The sequence below is a fragment of the Miniopterus natalensis genome, chromosome 7 (assembly GCF_054644295.1).
Source record: "Miniopterus natalensis isolate mMinNat1 chromosome 7, mMinNat1.hap1, whole genome shotgun sequence".
Taxonomy (NCBI): Eukaryota; Metazoa; Chordata; class Mammalia; order Chiroptera; family Miniopteridae; genus Miniopterus; species Miniopterus natalensis.
The window spans coordinates 83,207,461-83,222,260 of NC_142087.1; the positions used below are offsets into that span (position 1 = coordinate 83,207,461).

At 57.2% G+C, this 14,800-nt stretch overlaps 1 protein-coding gene across 9 annotated transcripts in view; it reads right to left on the reverse strand.

Annotated features, from left to right (window-relative positions):
* The window catches only part of KCNQ2 (potassium voltage-gated channel subfamily Q member 2), a 41,945-nt gene that overhangs the window by 10,623 nt on the left and 16,522 nt on the right, over positions 1-14,800 (reverse strand). For 5 of the 9 annotated variants that reach the window (XM_087819233.1, XM_087819229.1, XM_087819228.1 and 2 more), the window contains 6 exons: positions 14,554-14,664; positions 13,685-13,780; positions 10,138-10,232; positions 8,993-9,022; positions 5,824-5,892; positions 4,326-4,355 (listed from right to left, as the gene is read on the reverse strand). In XM_087819233.1, coding sequence (XP_087675359.1) covers positions 4,326-4,355; positions 5,824-5,892; positions 8,993-9,022; positions 10,138-10,232; positions 13,685-13,780; positions 14,554-14,664 — 431 coding nt within the window. Of the gene's footprint in view, positions 1-563; positions 618-4,325; positions 4,356-5,823; positions 5,893-8,992; positions 9,023-10,137; positions 10,233-13,684; positions 13,781-14,553; positions 14,665-14,800 lie in introns of all 9 variants that reach the window. The other 4 variants (XM_087819227.1, XM_087819225.1, XM_087819232.1 and 1 more) reach the window with 2 other exon arrangements.

Sequence of the window (14,800 nt, forward strand, 5' to 3'; positions counted from 1 at the left end):
ACAGTGGACAGAGGAGTGGACGCACAGTCAAGGTGCCCACGGTGCCAAGGGCGGGCACTTCTTCACTGGCCCATTTCCAGTCTGCCCTAAACCAGGCCTATGCATGAGAAGGGGAGCCGTGGACCTCTGGATTTCTGGTGTGTCTAGTGTGTCAGGACCACCGGGAGCCGGGGACACACACAGGATGGAACTGCCCCCGGCAGGCGCGAGGCGGTAGTTAAGGGGAGCCACCCTCAGGTGCCTAATAGAGGTGCTAGATTGATGCCTGGAGAAAGGCTTCCTGAGTGGTCAGGACCCTGGGGCAGATGCCCTTTCTGGGTTCCAGAGCCCCGGGCTGGCCCCCTCCTGCTTGGAGCAGGGCTCCTTTGGCTTCTGGAGAAGGGGTGTTGGATCAGAGGGTGCCTAGTACTGCCCCACGCAGGCCATGGGCCAACCTGTCAATCAGAATTCGGTCTGGGGGCCGGGGGTGGCCTCTCCCTGGCTCATCTAGAACCTCTAACAAGCAGCGTTTGGAGCGGGAGAGCCGTGCAGCAATGGTTGTCCGTGCCACGCGTCCACGGTACCTAGAGTGTCCAGGACAGCATCCACACAGGCCCTCTCTGCACGGTCTGCCTTTACTGGAAATGAGGAGAGCACAGTTAGTCCCCGGGCAGGGAGCCTGGGCAGGACGAGTGGGCACAAAGTGCAGGTAAACTGAGGCACCACGACCGCCCCTGGGGTAGCTCTGGGCTCGGGATCCACTAGCCACAGAGCTTGCATCTGAGCAAGGACCGTAAGGAGGCTGCACATAAAGTCTTCTGCCGGCCTGGAAAAGAAAACAGTCCCCTATTTTTGGAGAAAAAAATTCCCTGTTTTTCCCTCCAAAAATACCTTTTCCTTCCAGAGTCAGAGCTTGGGCCACGTCTTTTAAAAAGATGTATTATTTTTTGCTGTATTCATGCAAACAGAAAAATAATACATGGGCTGAGACTTTGCAAAAAGCTTGTTCTAGATGGACAGGATTCTGGAAAGCACATGTTTTGGGGAAGAAACATGCAGTTTGGTTTCACAAACCAATCAATGAGATTTCACTGAGCCTGGCCAGCTGCCCAATCAGAGGTGGGCCTCGCTTTACCCAGGAGGCAGTGGCTGCCTCTACCTGGAGGGAAGCTCAGGAGAAGGGGGTCGGGGGCCAAAGTCGGTTCATCTTGGGTCCCTGTAAAATCGGACTCCATGAGCAGAGGTGGACCTGCCCCAGGGAGGGGGCTCTGCAGGAACTGCTACTCCAATGGTCAGCACCCCAGGACCCCCGACAGCCTGGGACTTATCTCTGCACCAGAACACGCACATTTTTAGCAAAAATGAAAGCAACAAACAAGAACTACAAGAAATCCTTGGTTTTCCTGGGGCCTCTCCCTCTCCCTCCGCCTTCAAAGCTGTTGCCCTGAGACAGCAGTTCTCAAACTGTGCACCTGAGTAATGCAGACACGCCTGGTGGTCTCAGCTCCAGGGAGGAAGGCTCAGCTTTCACACGTTCATTTAAACATTCGTGGCACCTGCTGGTGTCTAGACACCTCTCTCCACCCCTGTACAAAGAACACACCTAGCTACCTCTGGTGCAACAGCAAACCCAGGGTCCTTGGAACCATCACTGGCCCTTCCCCTGCTCGCTCTCTGCTCCCCCAGGAGGACCCTGCGAACCTGGCGAGTTTCTTCTCTGTGGGGCCTGCCTACCATCTGGATGAAGGAGGGAGCTGTGATACAGCTGTCCCAGCAAGTGCTCTCACACAGAGCAAACCTCCCTGTGACTTCCAGACCTGGACCCGCACCTGGCAGCTCTGGCTGCTCACAGAAGCCTCTCAGATTTGAGGCAAATGCTCTCTCCCAGGGCACCACCTATGTCAGCCACAGGTCCATCAGAGCCTGCCACAGCTAAAGACAGGGACCCCTCAGCCAGCTCCTCCTGGGGTCCCAGGCCTGCGTGTGCAGCCCCCACCTTCAGGCTTTCCCCTGGGGAGAGGATGGTGGGGGTGGGCTCTGTTTCCAGCTCCTGTGAAGGGTCCTGCTGTGACCAGTTCCCAGACCAACTTTTCTGCTGCAAACCTCCCAGCTCAGCGACCTGCCCCTGAAGTACCTCCCAGGGGCCCCTAGGCCCCACGCCAGGACGGGGACAGTTCCTGCTGGTGTCTGATGGGGCAAATGCCCCACACCTGGCTCCTGAACACCCAAGACAGGAATAGCTTGTTAACTTTTTTCCTGTGGCTCCTGTGTAGGGAAGCGCAGCCTCAGACCCTGACGGAGCCGAGGAAGGTGGGCTACTGACTTCCCTCTTAGAACACATGGCTTCAAGGATTCTTGACTCCAACCTGTCCCCTCTGGGCTCCAGGCTGCCACTGGGGTTTTCCTGACTGTCTGTCAGTCAACCCGAGTGTCACCTGAGAGCTGCCGCTTCAAGCCCAGGGAGCCCAGGCCCACAAAGGTAGAAGACCCATCACAGACACTCACCAAGACCAGACTAGACAGACACGCCTATGACAAGGAGGGGACCCACATGGACAAGGGGCAAAGCAGCTGGGGGTAGGGGTCTCCTCCAGGGACAGGGCAGGGACAGTGGAGGGGGGGAGTCAGATATGGGAAGGGTCAGCAGGTGGGTCAGGGATATACCCAGAGCAGCACAGCCCGAGACCCCTGGCTGCCCCAGCCCCCAGCTCCAACCCCAATAGGAATGGCTTTGGTCTGATGCCACCACAGCCATGGCACATGCCCACCATGAGCCAAGCCCCAGAGGGGGTCTCACTGGAGCTGAGCAAAGTCCCAGCATCCACCCCATCCATCTACCCTTTACGGAACAGGGTCACCTCCCAGGCAGGCCAGGGACACCCACCACCTCATGGGTACATGTGGCAGAACAATTTCTCACACACTTACTGTGGTGCTAAAAAGGGTGTGTGACTGCCCCAGGGGAGAAGCAGAAACTCACTCTCCGTTACCTGGCTGACAGGTGCGCCTCCCAGGAGAGGCAGGCCCTGGGGGAAGCCTCTGGGTCATGGGCAGGCAGGGACACAGGACACACGGGGAGGAGACGGAGGACTGGTGTGCGGGAAGCAGGGAGCATACCACAGAGCCTGGGAGGCCCCCGTGTGTCCTCACCTTGAGTCCTGCTTTCAGGGTCAGCACCTCATCCCCAAAGACAGAGCGCACGTGAAAGGGCCCAAGAAGGGCAGTGACATGATTAAAGGCACTTGGGGGGGGATTTCCAGATTGGGGGAAGGGAGGGCAGGAGAGGAGAGAGAGAGAGAGAGAGGCTGAGACCAGAGTTGCCAGGAGGGGAGTAAAGCCGGGGCCATGAGCACAGGAAGCCGCCTCAGGCCACAGGTGGCCTCCAACCAACAGATGGACAGACCAGTGAGCAGGGAGATGAGGCACTGAGGCTGCCCTTCCACAGGCGCCCAGCGAGGCAGAGCCCGGCCTCTGACTCCTCTGGGCTAAATCAACTCCCATCCATGGTTCATTTTCTCAGCCTCTTTGAGGGGTCCCTTCACTGTGGATCTTTTGCCAGTTCAAGGCAAAATAATTGCCCATAATTTCCATTCCGGGCAGCCATCATTCCTTTCTTGGGGGTCCGGGGAACAGGGTGGGCTCAGTTCAACTCCATCTCCCCCACCCAAGCAGCCAGCGGAGCTGCCTGTGGTCCAGGAGGGCGGTGTCTCTGGCCCGTGGTCTGGGAGACTGGCCTCCCTCTGTAATGTAGACAGGGCTGTGGGGGCCCTGGAGCTCAGAGAACTCAGCACAGGGACACCCACGCAGGCTGCAATTCATCAGACATGAAGTTGTAATGGGACCTGGACTTTCTTTTTAACACCAGGAAGATGGCGGGCCACCACCCCCTTTCTGCCTGCAGCAGAAGTCACCCACAGAGTCCCTCCTCAGGGTCACTAACCTGCCTGCCACAATCAGAGCAGGGGGGACCTCCTGGGACCCCTGAAGATCAGGAGACCCTGTGCTAAAAAGGAACCTTCCCACTCTCCACAGAAACCTTCAACAAACCAGGATCTCCCCCTTTCAGGCAGTGAAGACCCCTCCTCAGAGTGGCCCTCCTGCACCACCTGACCATGACTCCCAGGTACTGACCCTGCTGGCCTCCCTCACAGAAATCCCGGCCTCGGGGGCCTGAGACCTGCACTCAGGGGACACAGAACACTGATATAAGGGACACATCACCATGGGCAATCACCATCGGGCAGGGGTCCAGCCACAGCCCCACACGGAACTCCCATGGGGCCCCGCAGCAGCCCTCACCTCCCGGCCAACACACATGCAGACACGGGAGGTGGGCGGGCACTGACCTGGGAGATGGCTCCGGCTGCGGCTCCTTCCTTCAAACAGAAGCAATAAGACTGTCAGGGCTGACCGTCAGACACACCCCACCCAGGGCCCAGTGGGCCTCCCCTGCCTGGCATCCATCACATCCCCATCTTGCCCTGCCCACACCCACAGCCCATCACCCCTATACCCCCAAGGAGGCAGGTCCTGGAGGAAGAGGGAGTCCGGCATTACAGAGGGCTCACGCTCTCTGCTGGAGACCCATCTCCACGTCTGCTTCTGCCAGAGGGCTGGTGGGACCCACCGGTCATGGAATCTCTCCCACAGAAGTTGTCCTGCCAGCACGGGACCCTCTCCCCAAAGCGCACTTCCCCCAGTGGGTCTCCCTCCCAAGTTACTGTCCTTTCTAATCTGGACAGTGACACCCCCACATCTGCGAGGCTGGTTTCTCTCTGCTCAGCAGTTCCTCCTTGGATCCACCTCTCCCTCCCACCCTTTTGCATCAGTGGCCTGAGAAACCAGGTGACACCTCCCATGCCCTGCTGGAAACCTCGGCTGAACATCCCAGCTCGTCTGTCCATCTGAGCAGGTTCTGCTGTCCACCCAGCCCTGCGACACGACTCAGTCCATTTCCTGCCACGTACAGCAGGGACATGTTCCTTGTTTCCAGCCACGACCTCACCTGGGGCCCTTTCACATCCGTAGCTCCTGCAGCATGCTGGGAATAATAGCCTTTCATGTCCCATCCCCAGCAGTCTCTCCTTCCCCACAACCAGGGCCTCTTGCTCTTGCTTGTCACAGCTCTCCCAAAACTGCCCGCCCGTCACCCAGTCCCCAGGCCACTTCTGCATTCATCACAGCAACACTCTGCTCCCACCTGGGCCTGTGCGGGTTCCCTGTCTCTGCCGTGATAGAGGGCCACGAACTGGGGCCTCATCCACAGAAGGCTGCCCTGTCCCCTCCTAGAGGCCGGGGATCCAGGCTCAGGAGTCGGGGCTCCCCTCCGAGGCTGCAAGGGTCGGTCCTTCCTGCCACCCCTACTCCTGGTGGACCCAGGCGTCCCTGGGTTTGTGGCCACTTTGTCCCACCTCCACTCACATGGCTCTCTCCACTGTTTCTTGTAAGGACATTTGTCATGGGGTTTGGGGCCACACTGGTCCAGAGCAACCTCACACTGAAATCCCTCATTTAATCACATCCACCAGGGCTTTTCCCAAATAACGTCGCATTCACAGGTTCAGGGCACCTGGTGTCTTTGGGGGGTGGGGCCAGCACTGACCCCACTGTAGCTCCTCTGCCCAATTCAGAGTTCTTGACACGGGGACCTTGGGGACCACACTCCTCTCCACTGCACACCCCACCTCTGTGCCAAGCACTCAGATATCACCAGGTCCGGGGCTAGCCTGTGCCGAGGTGTCCTTCCCTTGCCAGGGTTCCCATGGGCTGCGTACCCTTGGGAGGACAGACACGCCCAGTTGCCCCACCCCACCCAAGTTGCAGCCCTGGAGCCCCTCTGCTGACCTGAACGTGAGTCCGGATTTACTCTTGAGGTTCCGAAGCAGCTCCAGCTGGTTGAGCGGCGGGATCAGTCTGCGGAGGGGGAGAGGCCAGTGAGCTCCCCCATACACACATCCCCCAGAGCCTGCGGACACCTCACCCTGGTTCTCGCCAGCATCCACTTCACACACAGGAGCTCAGGGGACATGGGGTATGGCTGTCACCAGCAGAAAAAGGAGAAGTCCATAGCAAGGAGCCCAGGGGCACCATCTGCATTCTCTGGCCACAGCTGTCCCGGGGCCTCCGCCCTGGAAGTGGCTGATGACCAGCATGCACAGCTGAGGGACCGGAGACTCTGGCCCCTGACCACATGGAGCCAGTCAAGCAGGGCACTGGAGCACAGACGGGGGCTTGCACCCTCTGTCCCCTTCCCAATCCCTGGGCCCCAAGGGCAGCACAGCTATTAACAGAGCACCCAACAAGCTTAGGCTCCCAGACTCCTCTCTGCACAACCAGCAAGGTCATGGAGCTTGCTGAGCTATAGAGAAGCTGCTTGGACGGGGAGAAGCCCTGGACCTGGGACAGCTGGCTTGGCCCTGCTCCAAGCCCTTCCCCAGACCCAGTCACACCTCCTGGGACAGCCTCACACCCAGCTCTGCCTGCTGGCCACTGGGCAGGTCCAGGCAGAACTGCCGTAAAGGCCAAGAGTAGAAGCAAAGCCCTCCTTTCCCACCAGGGCATAAGATCTATGGACCAAGGAGGTTCCTGGGGAAGCCCCAGGCTCCCCCACCTCCACCCCCAGGACCAGGCAGAAGCCTCATCTGGGACTTGTGTCTCCACCCAATGTCAGGGGAAACTTCCACACCCCACTCTCAGCTCCTTGCCACCTCCTGCCCTCACATTCTCACCTCATTTTAAGGACCCAGCGCCCACCCACCGTGACACCCCACTTAGCCTTCAGCTTGCTGAATACCAATCCCTCCCTAAAACCATTCTCCAAGACCCCTTCCCAGCCCTAGACCTCAGCCTTCTCCTCAGCCTCCATCCTTCTTGTCTCTGGGGACCCCTGACCTGCCCAGGGACTGTGTCAGAGCCTCTACTTGGCGACCTCACTTGGGGTCCAGCCACATAGGCCTCACCCCAGCCCCTCCACGCCAGCCCCTCCTGGGCCTGCTCCACCCCTCCCAGGGTTCAGCCCTGTACCTTCCAGAGTCCTTCTGACTCTCTGTCCCCAGGACAGGCTGCAGCCCACCTCACCTGGCCATCTGCCACCCTCAATGTGATAAGCTCTTGTCATTCTCATGCTCACACACTCAGTGGCTCCCCAAAATAGAAAGGCTGTGGACCCCACTCCCCACTGCACACATGCCCCTGAGGTTGGTCGCTGTATCTCTGGCTTTGCTCTGGTCCCTCCACACTCCTCTTCTGTCCTTCACACCCCTCCCTCCCCCAGGGCCTAGCAGTCACTGCTCCTCTGCAGGCCCTGCACAGCCGGCCAGGGCAGTGGTGCTCCCTGCACACGCTGGGGAAGGGGTGGTCCTGGGAGCTCTCCCCCACCCCCACCCCCACCCCCAGGGCTTTTCCCTATCCTCATGGATCGAGACTAAGCAGAGGGCCTGGGCCATCTGGTCACTCATGCTGTGGGAGCAGAGCCCCCCGGACTGGACATGGGAGCAGAACTGGCCTCCCCACTCCCCTCCACCACCCACCCACCAACGGGCCTGGAGCAGAGACCCTGGGACTGCCCACACACACGCAGGTCCAAGATTAGGGACCACATGCCCAGGGCACATAGCAGCAGAGGACAGAACACAGGCGGGCAGGGCTGTGGGCAGGAATATGCAGGCGCCACGCCCACGCCCACGGTCCGTCACCTCCGAGGGCCGTTGCTCGTGGAGGACAAGGGTGCAGTGTGCTGACGAGTGGGGAGCACGGCAGGGGGCATCGCCCAGGAGAGAGCGGTGGCTTCTCTGAGGGTTAGCCTGCTCAAGGACAACTCTAGCCTCCCGGGCCCAGTGGGGGGGCAGCGGCGTCTCTGCAGACCCTGGGGGATCTGGGCCGGCTGGAGGTGAACAGGAAAGTCTCCTGGGTCTAGGAGCCTGTCAGGGCCTGAAACAGGGCCGCCCCCACTGCTGGCAGCCTGGAGCCCAGGAGTCCCAGTTCCGCAGACAGAGGACACTGCTCCCACCAACACCTTCTCCTTGCATGAGGCCTCAGGGTCAGCAATGGTGATGCCCGTGGGGTCTCAGGGCCTGCCCACCGTGGAGCCTGGCCCTGCCCTGCTCAGCATGGCACCCTCCTCCCCTCTGGGGCTCTTAGGGTTAACTTTCTAACGAGGTTCCACACAAAATGCCACAGAAGAATGTGACCCCTGGAGGTGGCAGGGGAGAGCTTCTGCCCGGGACCCCAGCTCTGTCCACGTGGGGAGAGCGACCCCTGCCTCTGCAGGCCTGCACCTGGACACCCAGCACACTCCCATCCACTCCTCAGGGAAGCAAGGAGTACTGCGTGGGGTGGAATTTCCTGAAGCAGCTCAGCACCCCCAATCTTGGCAAATGACCCCATTTCCTCCCTTCAGGCAGGAGGGAGAGTCCCGTGCAGACACAGTGATGGGGTCCACAGGGAGGACTGCACGCCATCTTTCCCGGGGCCTGTCTCCCTCTCACGGCAGCAGGAAGAGGGGGTGCCGAGTCCACAGGAAGGCACCACGCAGGCTCAGAGAAGAACTGCCCAGGTAAAGGCCCTGTGGGCAGAGTGGAGCTGCCTGCCAGGAGCGGACCCACTGGGGGTCCCCAAGCTGGAACGTGGGACCCCAGCTCCAGCAAGGCTGTGCTGTGCATACATGGGGCCCATGGGGTGGGGGTGGAGGCACCAGGGAGAGACCCCAGCCACTGAGACAAGGCAGGAAGCAGGACAAGGAACAGAAGACCTGGACAGACGGATCCAGCAGAAGAAAGCGGCTGAGGGGGGTGCAGAGGACAGTTGAGAGAGGGAACAGGGAGGCGTGGAAAGTGCACTCCAGGCGGGGACACAGGGTGGCGAGGACAGCGCCTGGCCACCGGCCAGGTCCAAGGGCTGGGGCAGGGGTGCAGGGTGCTTGGCGGGCAGCCGCTGGCTCTGCGCACCCGGGTGGCCCGCGACAGCTCCACAGAGGACACCACACCACACACTTTCTGTCCCATGCATTTCCTACCTGGAGGCCCCGTAGGTTTGAGCTTGCGAGCTTTCAAGTGTTTTCACACACACACAAGGGAAAAGAACGAAAATTTAAAAAGAACAGGGTAAGAAAAGAAAATGAGAAATAGTCGAGGAGAGTGGGGGAAACAACAGAACAGAGAAAATTAGCACGCAGTCCACCCGCCTCGGCTGGGAGGCGGGCACGGTGCTGACTACTGGAGGGCGGAGCATCCCGGCCAGCGGAGGGGCTGGCAGCCTGCCCGGTGGAAAATCCTCCGAGGCAGGTGCCCGTGGGGGAGGCCTTTGGCCTGCCAGGCCATCCCCTGACTTCAACACCCTCAGGAGGATCCTGCCCAGCCCCCTCGGGTGAGGGGTCCATGGGTGGAAACCCCGGGGGTGGGCACGGGGTCTCCTTGGGCTGGGAAGCCCGAGGGCTTAGCTTCACCCCACAGGGTGGAGGGCTGGGCAGTGCCCACCCACCCAAGGGCATGAGGCCCAAGCAGACACCGGCAGCCCCCAGCCCGTCACCTCAGACCTCCATTTAAGCAAGAGCCCAGCAGACAAATCCTAGGGGCGGCCACTCTTCTCCAGGCTGCCAACTGCTCTTGCCCAGAAAGCCCTTTGCCTGCTGACCACACAGCCTCAAGGGCCTGTTGGCAGTGCCTCGGCCAACCACGCCCAAACAGGGCTTCCCGCCCCTTCTCACCCAACCCAGGGCGCCTGGAACCCCAGGGTATCTGGGCCTCCTGGCCTTAAAGCCTCGCTGGGGTCTGGGGTCACACTCCTTTCTCCATGCAGAGACCCCGGTCCTCTAAAGTGTGGAGCCGCCCCAATGGTCACTGTGCCTGGGGCGTGTGCCCGAGCTCTTGGGGGAGCCGTCCCTGGAGGGCCCACGACACCATGCACCTGGCGAGGAGGCTAAGGGGCCTGGGGGATGGAGGTGGAAATAAAAGCCACGAGCTATGAAACAAGGCAAAATCAACAGCGAAATAAACCACACACAGAACTCCATTTTGAAAAGTACATACATTTTAAAGAAAACAAAAAACAAAAATCATTCAAAATAATGGACAACAAAAAATGAGGTTTCAGGACAGACAGGAAATGAAACCGCCGAGGCACGGGGCTGGGCCGTGGCCGTGGCCGTGGCTGCAGTGGTACCTGTACATGGGCACGGTGACCGTGCGCTCGTAGTACTGCCACGTCGAGTGCAGGTCCGTGCGCGACAGGTTGGTGGCGTAGAACCTCCAGGCGGACTGGCGGGGGACACAGGCGGGTCAACCTCAAGGGCAGGGCTGGGGACATAGCGAGCACTCGGGGCCCTCCCACCTCTCGAGGGCATCCAGGAACCTGTCCCCGCCCCCACAGGCCTCAGTTTACCCTCTGTAATTGGACAGCATGGCTGCCTGCCACCGCTGATGGCGTCGTGGCGGGGACAACAGAGCACACGGCAGCCTGCTCCTCCCCTCATCCTCCTCGCCTGACACCCAGCAGTTACAACCCGGCATCACGGTCAACTCCTGCCTCCCCAGTCCTGAAGGGACATACGCGGCCCATGCAACCTCAGGAGCTGGGAGAAGGGACACAGGCCTCCGCCTCCCAGCGTGGCAGCCCACAGACAGTGGGAGAGCCAAACCACACAACGTGGCGTCCTGGCCTGCTGGTTAGATGTCCTCTACCTGACCTGGGCCTGTCCCCAACTTTTGTACGTGTAGTGAAGTAACACAGAATTCCCTGTGTTAACCATCTTAAAGTGTACAGTCCAGAGGCATATAGTGCATTCATGTTGCCGTGTAATCCTCACCACTGTTTGGTTTCACACCCTCACACCTGAGAGTGAAGCACCCCCACCCCCACCAGGCCTGGCAGCCCCCGGTCCACACAGTGCCCCAGGGGTTCCTGCCAATGGAATCCTATAACGTGGCCTCTTGTGCTGGCTTCCCTCACGGAGCATGTTTGCAAGACCCAAATATGTGCCACATTCTTTCTAAGGCTAAATGACATTCAGTCTGATGGGTGACACCACACTGTTTACCCTTCATCGGCAATGGGCAGAAGCCGTTCCCACCTTTTGGCTGTTGTGAATGAGGGCTGCTGCAAACATTGGTGTGAACGGTTCTGGTTAAACACCTGTTTTCACTTCTTTTGGGTGTATATTTAAAAGTGGGATTGCTGGGTCATATATGAAAATGTTTATTTTTTTTCAGGAAGCCCCAAGCTTTTCTGGAGTGGTTACACCATTTCACGTTCTTGCCAGCAGTGCTCGAGGGCCCCAATACTCCACATCCTCTCACACACTCTTCTATTTTTCTATTTTAGTCACCCCATGGATGTGAAGTAGTGTCTCACTGTGGTTTTGACTTGCATTTCCCTGAGGAGTAATGATGCTGAGCATGTGCCTTTGTGCTTGTCGGCCACTTGTACATCTTTGGACAGATATCTTTTGAAGTCCTTTGCTCACTTCCTAATTAGGTTGAGCTGTAAGAGTCCTTTATAGCTTCTGCACACTAGGTGCTTATCAGAGATCTGATTTGCAAACACCTTTGCCCGTTCCACGGGTGTCTCTTCATCCTATAGTGTCGTTTAATGCACCTAAGTTTTTTAATTTCAATAGTTTTATTTATCTATATCTTTTGTTGCTTGTGCTTTTGGTGTCATTTCTAAGAAACCAAAGTCATGAAGATTTATACCTATGATCTCTTCTAAGAGTTTTATAGCTTTAGCTCTTATATTTATTTTCTTCATGGTTACCCGGGATTGCGATTAACATCATAAACTTCTAACAATCTAGTCTGAATCAATACCAAGTTAGCATCAATAGGATACAAAACTCTGCTGCTGTGCAGTCCCCCTTATGTTGTTACTATTACAACTACACTTTTATACATCGTGTGCCCAGAAATGTAGATTTGTGATTACTGCTTTATGCATTTGTCTTAAATCATATAAGGAAAAAAATAAGCTATAAACTAAAAATATACTACTTGCTTCTATCTCTACCTCTGTGGTTACCTTTACCAGTACTCATATGGCCTGGGTTACTGTCCAGTGTCCTTTCATTCCAGTCTGAAGGACGCCCTTTAGTGTTTCTTGTAGGCAAGTCTACCAGTGATGAACTCCCTCAGCTTTTGTTTACATGGGAATGTCTTCACTTCTTCATTTTTGAAGGATAGTTTTGTCAGAAATATAATTCTTGTTTGACAGTATTTTTCTTTCAGGACTTTAAATATATCATACCACTGCCTGTGGCTTCCATAGTTTCTGACAAGAAATCAGCTGTTAGTCTTACTGAGGGTCCTCACCCGTGAAGAGCCCCTTCTCTTGCTGCCTCTACAATGCTGTATCTGTCTTTGGGTCTTAGTAGTTTGATCATAAAGTCTCTTGTGGTCTGTTTTTACTCCTTGGAGTTCATTGAACTTCTTGGATGTATAGATTCATGTCTCTCATCAAAGTTGGGAAGTTTTCCACCTTATTTCTTCAAATATGCTTTTTTGCCCCTTTCTTGCCCTCTCTTCTTCTGCCTCATAATTTCTGGTTGAAAATTGGATGCTTTGAATGTTGTAAGAGCAACTTGGTGGCACCTGTGACAGTCTGGCCAGGGCCCAGGGCCCACACTCGGCAACAGCCATCTGGAAGTCAGATTCTGCTCCCTCCCCATGGTTTGTTGTTGCTGCTTGTTGTTGATTGCATTTGTCTGTTTACTGACTTTTCTAAACTATTTCATACACGCTGTATTCTTTGTTGTGTGTGGTCACTCAAGTCTCTGCTCCATAAGCTCAGTGGTCAACTAGTGATTTGACAGAGGTTTCCTTAAACCCAAGGAACCCAAAAGGAAACACTCAGTCTTTACAGGTTGGCTGTGTTGGGCACTCCTTCAAATTTACTGAGGCTACTTACAACTCTGTGTTAGCCTACACTTCCTGCTTGCACAAAGCCCAAAGTTCCACCTGAGGGGAAGGCCTAGGGTCTTCTCCAGTCACCTCTGATCCTGTATCCAGCCCTGGACATGTGTGTGGCCTTCTAGTTCCCCAGTACATGGGGGTCTTCCCAGAGTCCCAATTTTTCCATGTGTCTCATTCCCAAACCTGTTCATCCCAAGTTTTTCAGTTTGTCCATTGCTGGTCCCATCTGCTGTCCCTGGCCCTAGTGGCTGCAACTAGCACAACCACCTTCGCATTCAACAGACACCACCTAGAAGGCTGCTCCAGCCCTGTAAGTTTCCAAGTGAGTAAAACAAAGGCAAACGCTCGAGGTAACTCAGAAAGCACTGTTGGACATGGAGTGGCTGCTGCATTTCTCATGGTGGGGCTGGCTGGGTGACTTAGGGCAGCACAGATGTAGCTCAAGCACCTACTGGCTACCTGAGTGGAGGGTGTCTTTGAGCCCCAACCCCACATATGCAGGACAGGTGAGATAGTGTCCCTGTCTACCAGGGCACTGTGAAGAGCAACTTGGTGGCACCTGTGACAGTCTGGCCAGGGCCTGGGGCCCACACTGGGCAACAGCCAGCACCAGCATCATCACCTTGTGCTGTGCTTGCTGCTATAAGGCCTGGGGCTTCTAAACTGATTCTCAGCACATGAACTTGACTTCCCATGCCCAGCACGTTCCTGCAAAGGGACAACACTGAGCAGGGCTTTGCTCCTGGACATGCTGGAGTCAGGTCAGGGGGTTCCACTGGTCCTGAATGGGGACCACCTGGACTCACCTGGATAAGGCCTGCAGCAGGGTTCCGCCTCTTCTCAAAGTGTTTCTGCCGATGCTGCTCCTGAACTTTCAGGGCAAAGCCAGACCCCAAAATGCCCTGCAAGTCATTGGGGTCAGATGGTGCCCCTGGGACCATAGCGCCCCACCCTCACCCCTCACTTACCTCTTGGGCTCCACCTCCTACCTCCTTAGTCCCTAATCACCTGGACACCAGGCTGGGGGAAACACTTGGATTTGGGGTAAAGGACACATCGGTTTGTAGAAGCGTGGCAGTGCCCACACTGAACACATCTGGGCCCAAAGGTTAATCGTCCTTCCCTGGTCTGTTCACATTGTAGCAAGTGCAAGCCAGGATCTCAGTGAAGGGGCCACCTAGGATAGCAGCCTCTCCAAGACTGCCACTTGCCAGCTGGTCCTCTGCCCAGCCCGGCGGTGGGTGGACAGTTGACAGAGCCCTCACCCCTTCTGCAGAAGTTGGGGTCTTTGGTCCCCTGGAGACCTGACAAGGGAGCTGTGTCAATGTGCAGCATTGATCCTAGCCTACTGGCCAGTCTCACCAGACTGGGAGGAGCTGTGGGGTCAGAAGATGTGGGGTCAGAAGCCACAGCCTGGGGATGCTCGGAGCACTCTGATGCTGTGTTAAGAAAGCTACCAGCTTCAGGCCAGGGGAGCCCCACTCAGGTTCCCAGGAAGGGTGCCTCCTTGCACCTGAGCTGCCATCTCCAGCACCCTGAGGGCTGTGGACCGTACTGGGAGCCCCGCTCCTATCCCACATTCCCTTAGGGGATGGGTGCACAGGGCAGCCAGTGGTCACCTGGGGAGCCCTGAGACCCCACCTTCATCAAAGGCAGGAAGGGGAGCAGGACTCACAGCAGGAAGAGCAAAGAAGGAGACACCAATGAGGGTGAATGTTGCTGCCAGGAGCCTCCCGTTCCAGGTCTGGGGGTACTTGTCCCCGTAGCCAATGGTTGTCAGGGTGATCTGCAGGACAGCGAGTAAGGTCACATGCCAGACCTAGCAGTGGCCACGTAGGGGGTCAGGGGGCACAGGAGAGGTGTGGATGAGGGTCCCCAAGGAAGGCATGCCTGGCAAGCACGTCCTCAGTAAAAGGCAACAA